General features: G+C 40.9%; 1 protein-coding gene across 2 annotated transcripts; it reads left to right on the plus strand.

The window, feature by feature from the left end:
- The first annotated feature begins 4,687 nt into the window (after positions 1-4,687).
- On the plus strand, positions 4,688-13,227 carry LOC120893478 (DE-cadherin-like). 2 transcript variants are annotated; one of them, XM_040295402.1, is made up of 3 exons: positions 4,688-4,758; positions 7,411-10,451; positions 11,905-13,227. In XM_040295402.1, the coding sequence occupies exons 2-3, from the start codon at positions 7,457-7,459 to the stop codon at positions 12,015-12,017; spliced, it is 3,108 nt and encodes a 1,035-aa protein (XP_040151336.1). In that variant the 5' UTR covers positions 4,688-4,758; positions 7,411-7,456; the 3' UTR covers positions 12,018-13,227. The 2 variants fall into 2 exon arrangements, with proteins under 2 accessions (XP_040151336.1, XP_040151335.1); XM_040295401.1 differs by lacking the exon at positions 11,905-13,227 and having other exon boundaries at positions 7,411-11,180.
- Positions 13,228-15,358: the final 2,131 nt, after the last annotated feature.

The following is a 15,358-nucleotide window of genomic DNA, read 5'->3' on the forward strand; positions in this document are numbered from 1 at the left end:
TGTTTTTTTTTTTATAATGTAATGATTTAAGTGCAAAATTACCTGGCCCGCGGGTATTGATGATATTTACAATTTGGCCCTTTACTTCAAACGTTTGCCGATCACTGGGCTAGAGAATATAATTTAGGGGTATTTATTAGCTTTGGATTTATTTTAGGATAACAAAGGTTTTTTTAAACAATGTCGTCCCCAGATTACTACTAATTTCAACGGTCATATTAAGAAAAAAATGATTGAGCGTCCATATCCATCCTATAACTTCTACAACACTCTTTGCTGGGCTTGTGGATGTGTAACTAGTAATTGGTAATTGGTTGTGAAATTGATTCCAAAACTAATACAGATCTTAGCATTGATCATTAATCTACACTGGCCCTGGAACTGATCCTACCCTTAATCCGGCCATTAAATTGATTCCTACCCTACATCGGTCATCAAATTGAATCCGGTCCCATACCGTTCCTGAAAATGATCCCGTTCCCATACCGGAGGCAATTAATTCGACAAACTATTATGCTAAACCACTGCTAAACCCACGAAACTCAAACATTTATAAAATTTACAATATTATATCAATGCGATGGTTTACCAGGTTGACTATAAAAGCTCTTTGTGCATTACGGTGGCGTTCTTCAAGGGACTCAAGTCAGCGTAAAGCATAGAGAGTGGCTCTCCGAGGCATGGATTCGATAGCTCTAATTCTGCCGTCAATTAGGCAGTAGGCCACCAGATAACTGAGGTATATTTGATTACTGAGGTCTGACTAAGTAGCAATACAACATTTTCTCACAAGTTGGGTCGCGTAGTTCTCATGTTGATTCGATGAGGAATCATTTAAGCTCCTACGTCACAAACATACGGCCAACGCATGGACCCCGACATTTGCTCGGCACTCATTTGAAAATTAGCGTACATCACAAGAATCTGCGCCAAAAAACAAGAATAGATTATTTAATTGAGATTGAGATTGGAGCTTTAGTGTTGCGGAGGACGGGCGCCGGTGAACGGTATGTTCTGGCCGATAGTCTCTTATTTACTTATCCGGCGCTGCCTCAGGAGTGTCCGAAACCGCTCACGGTCTCGCGCCTTCGTCTGCCAGTCCGTTATCCCGGCTTTAATGGCGGACGCCTACACGCCATCTTGCCACCTCAATTTGGGCCTACCACGTCTCCTCTGTCCTTGTGGACGGCCTAAAAAGACTTTACGGGCTGGGTCGTCCGTTTCCATGCGTATAACATGGCCAGCCCACCGGAGCCTGGTGAGCTTTATACGCTGTACGACAGTGAGGTCACCGTACATCTCGTATAGTCCGTCATTATAGCGGCTCCTCATTTGTCCTTCCACACATACGGGGTCAAGTATCCTTCTGAACATCTTCCTCTAGAACGCGGCTAAGAGGGTTTCGTCAGATTTGGACAGTGTCCATGTCTCAGAGGCGTATGTGAGTACTGGTACTATATAGGTACTATATAGTCCCAGCTTCGTATGTCGCGACAGGTTCTTTGAGGTGCTTTTCAGGCTGTAGAATGACCGGTTGGCAGCCAGCATCCTTGCGCGCAACTCAGCTTCCATGCTATTGTCGTTGCTGACCTTTGACCCAAGACAGGTGAATTGTGGGACGACTTCCAAAGTGCGTTCACCTATCTGCACGTCACGCCTACGTAGATTCTGATTATTTGTTGGTGGGCCCGCTGATGTTGCCACCATCAGTTTGGTCTTTGCCTCGTTTATCTGCAATCCGAGGCTCTCTGCCGCCTACTCGATCCCTTGGTAGGCTTCTGCTACATAGGAGAGCCGCAGACCAATGATGTCTATATCATCAGCGTATGCCAGGATCTGGGTTGACTTATAGAAGTTGGTTCCCGTAGTCTCCACCCTCGAGTCACGGATGGCCCTCTCTAGCGCCAGGTTGAATAAGAGACAAGCAAGCCCGTCCCCCTGGCGCAGACCTTTGGTGGTAGCAAAAGGTCCTGAGAGTTTTCCATCCACCCTCACCTGGTATGTGACGTTGGTCATAGTCATTCTAACTAGCCTTATCAGTTTGGCCGGGATTCCAAAAGAGCTCATAGCGTCATACAGTTTTACCCTGGCTATGCTATCATATGCGGCTTTCAAGTCAATGAAGAGATGGTATGTGTCGTGTCTGTATTCAGCTATCTTCTCCAAGATCTGCCGCATGGTGAAGATCTGATCAGTGGTAGATTTTCCGTTTCGGAATCCTCTTTGATAGTTTCCGGCTATCTCTTCGACGTGCGGGACAAGGCGATCCTGAAGGATCAGGGAGAATATTTTATAGGCGGTATTCAACACCGTAATACCCCTGTAGTTGTTGCAGTCCAACCTGTCTCCCTTCTTGTATACGGGGTAGATGATGCCGAGATTCCAATCACAAGACATCAATTCGCTATCCCACACCTCAGTAACAATTTGATGAATCTCGTTTTCTAGTCGTGCACCTCCATTCTTGACCAGTTCGGCAACAATTCCGTTGGTTCCGGGTGCCTTGTTATTTTTTAGCCGACGGATAGCCTTTCGTGTTTCTTCTATGCTAGGTGGCAGTAGCATGACACTATCTGCTAGTGGCGCTTCTAGCTGTTCGCTAAACTGGTCATTGAGTAATTCATCAAAGTACTGAGCCCACCGCGAGAAGACCTCTGGCTGGTTACTAACCAGATCTCCATCCTTGTTGCGACTGCAGGTTACCTTAGGTACAACGTTGTTTCGGTGACCTGCTATCGCTTGGTAAAACTTTCGTGTCGGTCCGTACGCCTCTCTGGTTTGCTCGAGTTCCCGCATGTTTTGCTCTCCCAAAGCATGCTTCTCGGAGCGGTGAACTCTTTTCTCTTCGCGTCTGAGCCGTGAATATTCCTCTGCGCATGCCCGCGTTCTATGCCGTTCCTGCATTGCTCGGTATGCAGTATTCTTACGTTCGGTCACTTGTCTGCATTCATCGTCGAACCAGCCAGATTTGGTGTTGCCACGACGTGGTGGGAGTATATTTCTTGCACATCTTCTCATCATCATCATCTTCTTGCATTTCTTTTTGTTTTTAGAGCGTTCCACCTCTCGCTCGTAGTTTCATAACTGTTTTCTGGTAGTAGAGACTCGTCTAAGGCGGCTTTGAATTCCTGTTGGACAGTAATGTCCCTTAGAGAGTCCGTGTTGAGCCGAGGCTGCGTGTTTTCTCCACCCCCATTGGCGCGGGGGCGGGCGATTCTACAACGTATCACTAAGCCAACCAAGTAGTGATCGGAATTGATATTGGCTCCTCGATATGTTCTGACATTTAACAGACTCGACTGTCGTCGGCGGCTTATTAACAAGTGGTCGATCTGGTTGAAGGATTCTCCACCCGAGTGCGCCCATGTAATCTTGTGGATTTTCTTGCGCGCAAATTTGGTACTTCCTACAACCAGATTGTTCGCTGCGGCGAACTGGACCAATCTACTACCATTATCGTTACTGTGCTCATGCAGACTGTGACAGCCAGTGTATTGGCGGTACATTGGCTCCCTACCGACTTTTGCGTTGAAGTACCCCAGGATGATTATGAGATCATGCGTGGGGCACGCATCTATGGTTCTAGCGAGGCGGCCGTAAAACAGGTCCTTCTCCTCTTCCTCTTTCTCTTCGGTAGGGGCGTGAACGTTTATGAGGCTTATATTGAAGAATTTGCCTCGCATGCGCAGGGTGCATAGCCTTTCGTTTATAGCCTTGAAATCCATGATTGCGGGTTTCAACCGGGGACCTACGGCGAAACCCGTTCCGAGCACGCGGTGGCGGTCGTGGCAGCTGTAGTATATGTCGTAGCAATGCTTACCACGCCTGTTCTGCACACCGTTCCCTAGCCACCGAATCTCTTGTAGAGCTACGAGGTCCATGCTCAGTGTGGCTAGGGCATCATCAAGTTTTTTCAAGGCTTCGGCTTCGCTTAGAGTGCGTACGTTCCGATAGTCTCTACGTTATTAAATTGAGACAACTAACGTATAATTGCCACCTAACGTAAACCAAAACCTAAAGTGATTGGTAAAATGTGATAGATCGATGCAGTTTCTAGTGGACAATAGGAAAAGAATCCTGAATGTGTTGGAGGCGTGCTTGGTCACTTGAAATTTCAATTTAGAGAAACAGTTGATTTTCTTTACATACATCACGCAGTGGCGGATTATGGGTGTTGGAGGCCCTAGGCGGTAAGACGAGTTGAGGTCCCCTGTAAATGGTGAATGGTGTTCGGTGGGGGGGGGGGCGGTGGTGGGATGGTTTGGTACAGACACGGAACTAGCTGTTTTGAGAATGAACAGTAAACTTGACATGCCGTCGAGGGGCTCCTACGATCATCAGTCACAAGCCCTAAAATATTTGCTGGCGGAGGGGAAGGGGGGGGGGGTTTCCCATGCCTAGTAAATGAAATAATACTTAACGCACGCAACAAAGCTCCCAGCAACTACATTAGACGTTTGGCTTAAAGACCAACATATACAGGTTCATTAAACTAATTCAATTATGCAACCGAGTGTTACAATGGAGTGGCGCCACGTAAAGTAATCGAATCGATGCGGCCTTTTAACGTATCGCGCAGCTTACTCATCGATTTCAGTTCTGCTTACTTAGTTATCTGTGATAACAACATGTTTTTGATAAGAGATATAAAAACCCAAAGATTTGATGAAAGCTTCTCAGTTCGACAGAGTATCCCAACGCATTGTGTTAAAGTGTTACCAGTGATTCAATGTAGACGCATCGGATAATCAATTTCCGGTAAGTGACATAATAAGCATTTACAAATAAATGTGTTAGAATAGAAAACAGGGGCAAAGCCCGTCTGTTATGGCGTTAAAGTGCTTTTTTTTTATGCAGGAGTAACGGTCCAAAAAGGCCGTATTGCTTAAAGCGTTAAAGTGCTTAAGAACCACTAAAATGTGATTTAAGTGTTTTATTATTACTTATCAATATTGTTAGTCTATCTTTGACGTTTTCAACACGCCCGCACAACCCGATAGGCATGTTCTAGCTACGGGGGAGGACGGTTCGAATGTCCGTTTCCTCCCGCATCAGAGTTGTAGTAGCCATCGTGTGTATCAAACAGATCACTGGACCGCATCCATTAGATACTACGTCTATTTATGTTTGTTGTATTTATATTACATCTTATATTCTTCTATTTTCTTCAAATTAATCAATATTTTAATGAAGTAGTCAGCGTCGTGCATTTTTAAAACAAGGTTTAACTCATTTAATGATAAAATGTATCATTCTGTAGCAGTGGCGGATTAGGGGAATCGGGGGCCCTAGGTGGAAAGACGAGTTGAGGCACTTGTAAGTGGTAACTGATGACCGGGAGGAGGGGGTACTGACACACAGTTGTTGGGAGATTGAACAGTATACTTAAATTGCCGGCGGGGAGGGTGGCCATGGGTCCCTTACGATCATCGGTAACAGGCCCTAACATTGCTGCCGGCATAAAGGGATGGGGGGGGAGGGGGGGTGCAAATGGTTTTCCACCCACGGGGCTCCAACGACCATCTTTCTGGGGGCCCTTGTCGCTAATACTCTGTCCTTTGGCTAATACTTGTAGACATACCGCATACTACAGACTAGAGATCTTCCGGGCCTCTAAATCGGCGGGGTCCCAGGCGGCCCCGCTGTTATGTAGTTTATTATTACTTTTTAAATATATCATCAATAAAAGATACTTTATATTTCATCACAATCGTGTACCAACTTCCTTACGTAGATAAATTAGTTAAAACGTGGTATATCATTCCATGCTCTAGAAATGAAATAAGGGTTTCACAAATTGGCTTCTGGTCTTCACTCTTTTATGGCGCTGTTAAGGTGCCAACATGTTGGATGTTTAGGTTGGGAGACAGGTTCCCATTATTTACAACGATGTCAAAATTATCGCTCTAAACCTTTACATTTGAACATTTAAACAAACATTCAAACCCTTTGGTTATATAATTGGCTCTGCGAACATGTTTTATAAAATTTGGCTCTTGACTTTAGATCGCAAAGTTTGCGGTCTCTGTTCTAGACGATGAGGAACCAATCCCTTAGCTGTAATTTACTGTTATCATTCTGTTATCGACTTAAATATGAAAAACAACATGTTATCACTACTGTATGTGCTTACGTTATATGGTTTTCCAAGAAGGAGATAATGCGAAGCAAAATAACGCAAGGTTTTACAATCTTTGAGGAAATTAAACGATTACGATTACAACGAGATCTCTAGTTCAGCTGGCAGTGTGTAGGACAATAAAAGCACCTGCAGAACGGAATAACTTGGACCTGCAGAACGGCTAAATTATTATGTCACTCTCTGAATCACTCTGTACATTTGTTTGATGCATCATTTTAGCAGTTTTAAGTTATTTAACGAATTGTTAAATAGTATTGCAAATTAGTAGTCAAAACAAATATAAGTAATTTGTAATATACAGGTAGTCCCCCAGATACTCGGTACTTTCTATACGCGGATTCGGAGATACGCGGTTTTCTAAAGTTGACAGTTCTTTGAGCAAATTGTACTGATTTGACCATTGTAAAATGCCAAATACAGTAGAACGTCGATTATCCGGTCAGCTCGGGACCGAGTGGATGCCGGTTAATCGATTTCCACGGATAATAGTCCAAGAAATGTCAAATTCATAAATTTTTGTTTTTAAATTCACTGGTTTTACTAGAAATGCACACCAAAATAATCGATTAATCATTAGTAGAATATTTTTTGAATCAATAACAATAGATTTAAAATTGTCTTTTATCAAAAATGAAGTTCAAAAGTATCACTAGACACTAGATTGCTGCATTATTTAGATCACTATTTATGTTTTTGCTAGCCGGTTCATCGCAGAAAATGTTCGCCAACTGTCAAATTCATGCGCACGGTTAAGCCGCCCACCGGTTAATCCGTCCCCGAAAAATCGATGTTCTACTGTAATCTCCCTTTTGATTGAACGTTGAAAACCATTTCCGAAGGTTTAAAATTGTTATATTCAGTGAGAATCATGTCAAAAAATATATTGAGTGGATAAAACCACCCCCTACTTGTAGAATTTTATGACAACTAATGATATTTTGGAAGACACGAGATTCGACTTACGCGGAAATTCGAGATACGCGGTTTTTTGCGGCCGTTAGCCGTCCCCATAACCGTGTATCTCGGGGACCGCCTGTACAGTGACGTAGTTTTACTGAATACAGTGCAGTTGCTGCTTTGTGTGATTATGCATGCCTAGACCAACAACGGTTGTTGCGGCAAGGGATGAGAAAAAAGTAGGCGAACTATGGTCTAGTATAGTCTACATTCTGGTAGCATATGAGTGTTGTTTGTTTACGTATGTTTCTTCAAATAAGGGATCAGTGACGGTTAAACAAATGTCTGCAATATTTCCAATTTCATTTCAGAAAGATATAACAGAAACGGACATTCATTAGTCTTCCAAGCAAAAAAATGAAACCGGTCCAATTGATGCTCAACGTCATGATATTATCATTCTGTATCAAATTGCACGCAGCAAATATCCAAACGATCACAGAAGATGTAAATGAAATCGACACAAAAAGTCTCACCGTCGATTCGAATTATATACCCTCGTTTACCAAGTTTCCATGGGCTCCCATTGTACTCAATGAAACATACGACCAATTCTACAGTTCATTAGCTCAATTTGAGGTGAACACGAATTTAAATGATGGAACAAGTGTTGTATTTGATATCGTTCAAGAAAATGATTCGACAGCTAACATACAAACTACATTTATCTTAGAGCAGGTCAATAACACCGCATACATAAAGCTGGGAGGCAAACTTGACTATGAAAAGGTGCAGGAATATAGAATCACGGTACGAGCAATAAATTTCAGAGGCTTGAAAGCAGATGCAACAATGCTCGTCAAGGTCTTAGACGAGAACGATAACATTCCAGAGTTTATAGGAGACTCGAATGGAGTTATCCTCGAACACGAGCCAGTAGGCACATTCGTGATGCAAGTAAAGGCACATGATAATGACGGGACATCGGCCAACAACATCGTATCGTATCGGCTCGAGGGTACTGCTCAACAGTATTTCCACATTGACAGCAAAACTGGCAACATTACGTCATTGATGGAGTTCGATCGTGAGGCGAAGGATATTTATCCTGTAACTGTGGTTGCCGAAGATAACTCACCATCCGTCCTGTTCAATAATGGAAAGCCAAACAGTGCGGTAAAACAGTTGTTCATAAGAGTTTTGGACAAACGCGATCATCCGCCACCGTTTGAGGAACAATATTACGAGGTGAACAACATACCAGAAGACGCTGACACCAATACAAGTGTTATCAAGGTGAAGGCAACGGATCTGGACAAAGATCCCAAGATTAAATACAGCATTATAGAGAATAACATTGGAAAGGCGTTTAAGATCGATGAGGACACCGGTCTTATTTCAGTTAACAAAAAGCTCGACTATGAATCGATTCAAGAATACGATTTAGTCGTGCAGGCCCATGACGGACTTTTTAAAAGCACAACCAACGTACGGATTCAAATAAAAAATCTGAATGACATTGCACCGCAAATTTTGAGCTTAACAAACGTCACGATCAAAGAAAACACCATTCCCTTGGATTGTATTGCAAATTTGTGGGCCTATGATCCAGACATCGAGAATTTCGAGTTCCCACAAAACATACAATATGCACTTCCCAAAGAACACCAGCACCTCTTAAGCATCGACGACAAAGGATGTCTTAAACTGCTCCAGCCTCTTGATCGTGATCCTCCACATGGGCATGAAGTGTTACAAATCAATATTACCATTACAGATGAAAACGGTAAGGGAAGAACGGCTATGGAAACAGTTTACATCTTCGTTGAAGACATTAACGACAACGCGCCCCAGCTTACCAATAGAATGCCAGTTGTGTGGAGCGAGAACCGCCCTTCAGCCATGATCACGAAGCTGACTGCAGAAGACGCTGATGGAGAGCACAATGGACCGCCGTTCTTCTACAGTGTCGATCCCGACGCCCCAACCGAGATCAAAAATCGCTTCCAGACTGTAGGTGATGAGCTGTATTCATTGGTGGAGTTTGATCGCGAGCAGCAGAAACAATACTTGGTACCGATACTGATTCGAGACTCGGGTCATAAACCGATGAGCGCCGTCAGCAAACTGTTGGTGGTGATTGGTGACAAAAATGACAACGAAATGCAAATGGGCCAGAGCCACATTCTCGTCAACAATTACGAAGGCAAGCTGGCAGATACGCAGATAGGTCGAGTGTATGTCAGCGATCCAGATGATTGGGATGTATCAGACAAGATGTTCCTTTGGGATGAGATGACGCCCGAGACGAATAGGAAGCTCTTCAAACTCAACATCAACACCGGTATGATCACGATGATAAAAGGCACACCCGAAGGAATATACAATCTAGCGTTCACTGTGATTGAAGAATCATCCTATTTTCCACGGCACAACGTATCTGCTCGAGTGACGGTGTCAGTGAAAAACATCTCGGCAAAAACAGTCAACCAGAGTGGATCGATTCGCTTCTACAATGTAACGGCTGAGAAATTCATATCTCAGACACTGGGTGAGCTCAACACACCCATGTATCGACTTCAGGAAAGCATTGCAACCATTCTGGATACCAGCCCAGATCAGGTGGACATATTCACGATCAACAATCGTAAGCTTGCCCGGGGTGCATTCTTGGACGTGTTCTTTGCAGTAGATGATACTATTTACACATCGTCAGAGGTCTTAAATGCAGTGTTAAGTTTGCATCTACGCCAATTGGAGGAAGACGTCGGGTATCGGATTGTGACGGTTGGTATCGATGAGTGCATCGAGAAAGGACAAACATGTACACAGACATGCGAGAACAAGGTCCTTAAAACAGCAAAACCAATCGTAGTGCACACCAACACTAACTCGTTTGTGGGAATGACCACCTTGGTGCAAGCAGAGTGCATCCCACAGATAGAATCTTCGTTGGTAGCATGCTTGAACGGTGGCACTTTCCAGAATGGTAAATGTAATTGTCCCACGAGGTTCGAAGGTCCCCAGTGTGAGAAATTGGACATCTGTTTTGATGGAATTGGGTATGCAATCTATCCATCGATCAACAGTGGCAACGTAAACAACATCAGCATCGAGTTATTGCCCCGACAAAAAGACGGGTTGGTATTCTACATGGGTCCTCTGAAGTATGATCCATCTTTGAAGGCATCACCTTTTCTGGCATTGAAAATCAACGATGGTATGTTGGTCTTACTATTGGACTATGGAACTGGGACGAGCCGTTTCGAGCATCAACCAATAGTTTTACACGAGATTACTAAAGTTCAGGTTATTTTACAGCCAAATAAGATTGAAATAAAAACGGTGAACAATAAGATGGTGAGCAGTAGGAGTCATTATGAAAACAAGGAATGGAGCGGGTTTCTTCCAGGTAATGTGTCTTTTCAACTAGGAGTTTCATCAATTAGTCTCGATAAGCTGGGATCGCTATACAGCTGGAAATATGTACCATTTACGAAGAGTTTTGATGGTTGTCTACGCAATCTTACAATAAACGGGCGCACGATAGACTTTACCCGAACGAGTCAAAAACATAATGTTTTATTCATTTCCCAAGGATTCAAAGCAATAGTAGAACAATCGTTTTTGGTATGGATTGTATTTTTAAGTTTAGCGATAATGGTGATGTCGATACTAATCGCTATACGATTAAAGGACTTCTTAAAACCATGCATTAAGATATTAATCAGAAAACTGCAAACAGAATCAATGAACATGATTGTAGAATTGCATCCTGCACCTGAACAATTACCATCTTTTACCGAAGTCGATGAAAGAAGTGTCGGATTGTTGAGTGGTGTGTCAACTCCTTAAATCAATTGAGATATTTTTAGTGGTTCCAGAATCTCGTAGCTAGAGCAGCAATATCTTTTAATTTTATAGTAGAACATTTACCGTTCGATATCATAGGACAGAGAGATAGAAAATATGTTGAACAAAATATTAGATAATCAAAGAATAATCACTTTAGCTAGTTCATACTAATTTTAAGATAATTATCTTGTAAAAATAATACTTTTAACTTTTTATATGTAGAAATGTAAATCAAAAATAAAGGGTTGGTAGGTTAAGAGTGTACAGATCACGATCCAATGCTCTTTTCCATACACCTTCCCATTTTTGAATTTCTTACATTTCTCAACTGATAATCTCTCTCAGGCTAGTTTAGCAATCTCTTATTATGCTGCTGTTGATACATTAGTCGTTCATAAGATAAAATAATTAGCCAAGTTTAGAATAAAATAAGACGACTAACTATTACTTTATGATTATCCTTCAATCTTACAGTTACAGTACAACCTTAGTAGGTGGTCTAGGGCTTAAATGGTACCTGTTTGAGGATAAAAAAACCTGAGGAGTGATGGGTCAAGTTGCACTGTAGCACCTCACACACATAGCACAATAAAGTGTATGAGCATATTTGCACACTAAATAAAAATATGGTAACACACTCACTGTGCGACCGCATAATGTTTGAGCGCACACATTGACTGAGTGGACTGTGGTACCACGCACAAACAGCACAATGGATTGTACGTGGTACCACAGCACCACACAGTAAAAAGTACGATTTGACCCATCACTAATCCGGAGAATGGGAGGTTTTGTGTGATCTTAGCTTATCGAGTCTAATAATTAAATTGCTTAATTGTAGAACCATAGTATCTGTAAGAAATCCACACCGTTATTTTCATAACTATTTTTTAATAGTAACAATAATTACAAAAACATGCATCAAATTAGCAAAGTGTCGGACGGATTTTTCTTCGAGCGACTATGCTAAAATTATGAACATTTCGTTTGAAGCTTTCTTTTTATTTCAGTTTTTGCTGCTTTCATTTCAACAGAAGACAACAAACATGACCTAGTTGATTATTCCCTAGTGTGTTCCACTAAAACAGGCCTGGACGAGGTATCGCATGTGGTGACGGTTTAAGTTTTGCCATCATTTTGAGTTAATTATTTTTAGAAAAATTTGAACTAAATACGCAGTTATATTAAATAATGTGTTTTTCTAATGTAAATAATCTATAACCATCTCCAAACAGGCCTATACCCTTCCTCAATCCACGTGTACAATGATCGGTACATTAAAGTGATCACTACTTACAATTTTACATTTGTTCTATTTGTTATACTACAACTTTGAATTTTTACTTATAAGTTGTTATGCGCTTATAAATGTACAATGGGAATGAAAATGAATTGCTTTAAGAAAAATATTACACCATCTGTCATTACTATATGGACAGTTGTTTTTCCTGATTTGCGGAAAATCCGGCTGAGATAGGTTAAAACAGTGCATCTATTAATTATGAAAAATACTATTCTTTGTCTGTTTTTTTCGACATTTTGAAACAATTATTACATGTCATATTACAAAAAAAAAACGAATTTAGGGTCGTAACATATGTGTAAAGATATTTCGAAAAATAGGTTTTTATTCTAACTAATACATTTAAAAATTGCCCAAAAATACAAAAAAAAACTTATTTTTGGATTTTTTGACTTATTCAAAATAAATTATTTGGCGATCTCTAAAACAAGTTTTTATAAGGGGGCGTCCATAAATTACGTAACGCTCAAAGGGGGGGGGAGGGGGTTCCCTGTAGCGTTACGGTTTGTTACATAGGGGAGAGGGGGGGTTCACATTCTGTTACGTAACGTAATACAATCCTATCACTGGTCACTGACAAATGATCGCCCACCTGGGTAAGTTTTGCACTTTTATTTCTTTGTATCTTTTGATAGGGAATACGAACTTGACATTTATAAAACACCAAAACAGAGGTTTGACAGAAAATTGCCATGAAAAAATCCACCGTGTAATACAGGTTTAAGAGCCGTGTGTCTCAGGTAAAGACTGTAGTTTTCAATCTTACCGTCAACAAAATTCAAACAGTTACATGTCATTCTACGCTAAACGCATCGACCTGTATATTATTGTTGGTAAACAACAGTCGTGCGGTGCTGTCAATCAGGATTAGTTGGATAATTCGGCTGCCTCGATCATCCGGACCACCCGGATGATCGAGAAAGGGAATTCGTAACGTTACGAGACAGGGAACGATTAAGCGGTAGTAGCGAAGAAACAGGCAAATAAAGCGCAGCAAATTTTTAACCCTCCCTTCAAAAAGGTGTTAAAAGATCTGTCTCCTCCAACGTTACGTTTTGTTACGATAGGGGGGGGGGGGTCGAAAAATCCCAATTTCAGCGTTACGTAATTTATGGACGGCCCCTAACTTGTTTTGAAGTGTTGTGAGCTTTATTACGACAATTATCAATTTTTTTTTAAATATCAAACATTTTTAAAAACAATTTTTTGTGTGCAGTAATGATTGTTTTGAAAATACAAAACACAAAATATGTAAAAAGATTTCTATAAAAAAAAGAATTAACTGTCATGAGAGCCTTATCCAATTAGTGAATAATGGTTCAAAATTGATCCGATCAAACAACATCTATACTCATAAACTACCTAGCGAATACACAATCAAACTTTACAAGCAGACGGCTACGGACGCCTTTGTAGCGGTCTAAGAGAACGTCGATGGTGAAGTGGGTGGTAAGATGAAAAACAGGTTTGGATTACATTCCATAACTATGTATGTAATAATAGCAAACATTTGGGTTTGGCTAAAACGTTGTTATTGAGGTTTTTGAGTTGCTTTTGTTTGATCGGATCAATATTGAACCATTATTGACTTAAGGGATAAGGTTCTCATAGCAATTTAAGGTAATTTTTTGATTTTTTTTACACATTTTGGTTTATATTTTTAAAACAATCATTACGTACAAAGAATGTTTTTTTTTCATGTTTGATATTTTTAAAATTTATATTTTGATAATTATTCTCATAAAACTCTAAATCGCCAAAAAATGAAAATCTATAAAACTATCCTAAAATATGTTCTTGAATTGAACTGGACGATTTTTAAATGCTTTAATAAGTACAAAAAACTTTTTTTCAAAAAGTCTTTGTAGTCATGGTACTACCCTAAATGGTTTTTTTGTTGTAATAATTCATGTAATAATGGTTATAAAATGTTAATAAAATATACAAAGAGGTGCAATAATATTCTACCCAATTCACTTTTTTCTCTTTTGGATTTTCCCTAGATCGTGAAAAACAACTGTCCGTATAGTTATAGTAGGTGGTGTATAAAATTTCTAAATTAAGACCAGGCCAAGATATTTGCAAATTCTTCTTGTATTTGCCTATTTTTGTTTTCTTGTTCATGATTTCGATTGAAACGAGGCAAAGATCAAACTAGTGGTGGCAACATCAGCAGCCCTACGAATAAATAATCTAAACATAAGTAGGCGTGACGTACAGATAGGTGAACGCACTTTTGAAGACGTCCCAGAATTCATCTATCTAGGGCAGTGATGTTAAACTCGTTTTGAGTCGCAGGCCTGATTACGGCTCAAAATATTGTCACGGGCCGCAGTTGGACGACGGAGGGGTGGGAGTGCTATCAATTGGCAAACATCATTAAGGACTTATTCTTGGACCTAGAATCTTATCTACTTTTTTCGTAGCCTCCAATAAACAGTTCATGAAATTTATGAATTTACTCAAACATTACTTCAGTGGCGGTCGTCCCTACTCGGAAATTTAATAATTCATATTCAATTGTTCCAGATATCTGCTAACTTTCAGGCTACCTGGACAGTTCTTTAAACTTCAAAGATTGTCTTCACACAATGACACAAGAAGTACAAATGCTGCATTTTGACAACGGTAATGACTAATAACGGTAAATCAAAATGTATCGCTACATACACAATTTTTGGCAAGATATGTGGCCATTTTGTTGAGGAAAAGAGACTAACATCGACCTCATACAATTCATACCTTTTTTGAGTGCTTAGTTTTTCATGCATTTTAAATATATAGAGTTCTGAACGTCTATTATCCGGGGGCGGATTAACCGGCGGGTGGCTTAACCGTGCGCACAAATGTGATCTCAAAGAACCTGTCGGTACTGACAAAGCTGTGACTAAATAGCACTTATTTACCGGTACTCACATATGCCTTTCATACAAGGAAACTGTCCAAATCTGACGAAACTCTCTAGGCCGCGTTTGAGATGCTCAACAGGATTGTTTGCTCCGTATGTGATGAAGGTGTCCGCCATGAAGGCTGGGATAACGAATTGGCTGACGAAGGTACGAGATCGTCAGGGGTTTCGGATACTCGTGAAACTACTTGATAATTAGATCTATTCTTCAAATCTTTGTTGACGATTTTCGTTTGGCAAAATACCACACGTA

The sequence above is a fragment of the Anopheles arabiensis genome, chromosome 2 (genome assembly GCF_016920715.1).
Source record: "Anopheles arabiensis isolate DONGOLA chromosome 2, AaraD3, whole genome shotgun sequence".
Lineage (NCBI taxonomy): Eukaryota > Metazoa > Arthropoda > Insecta > Diptera > Culicidae > Anopheles > Anopheles arabiensis.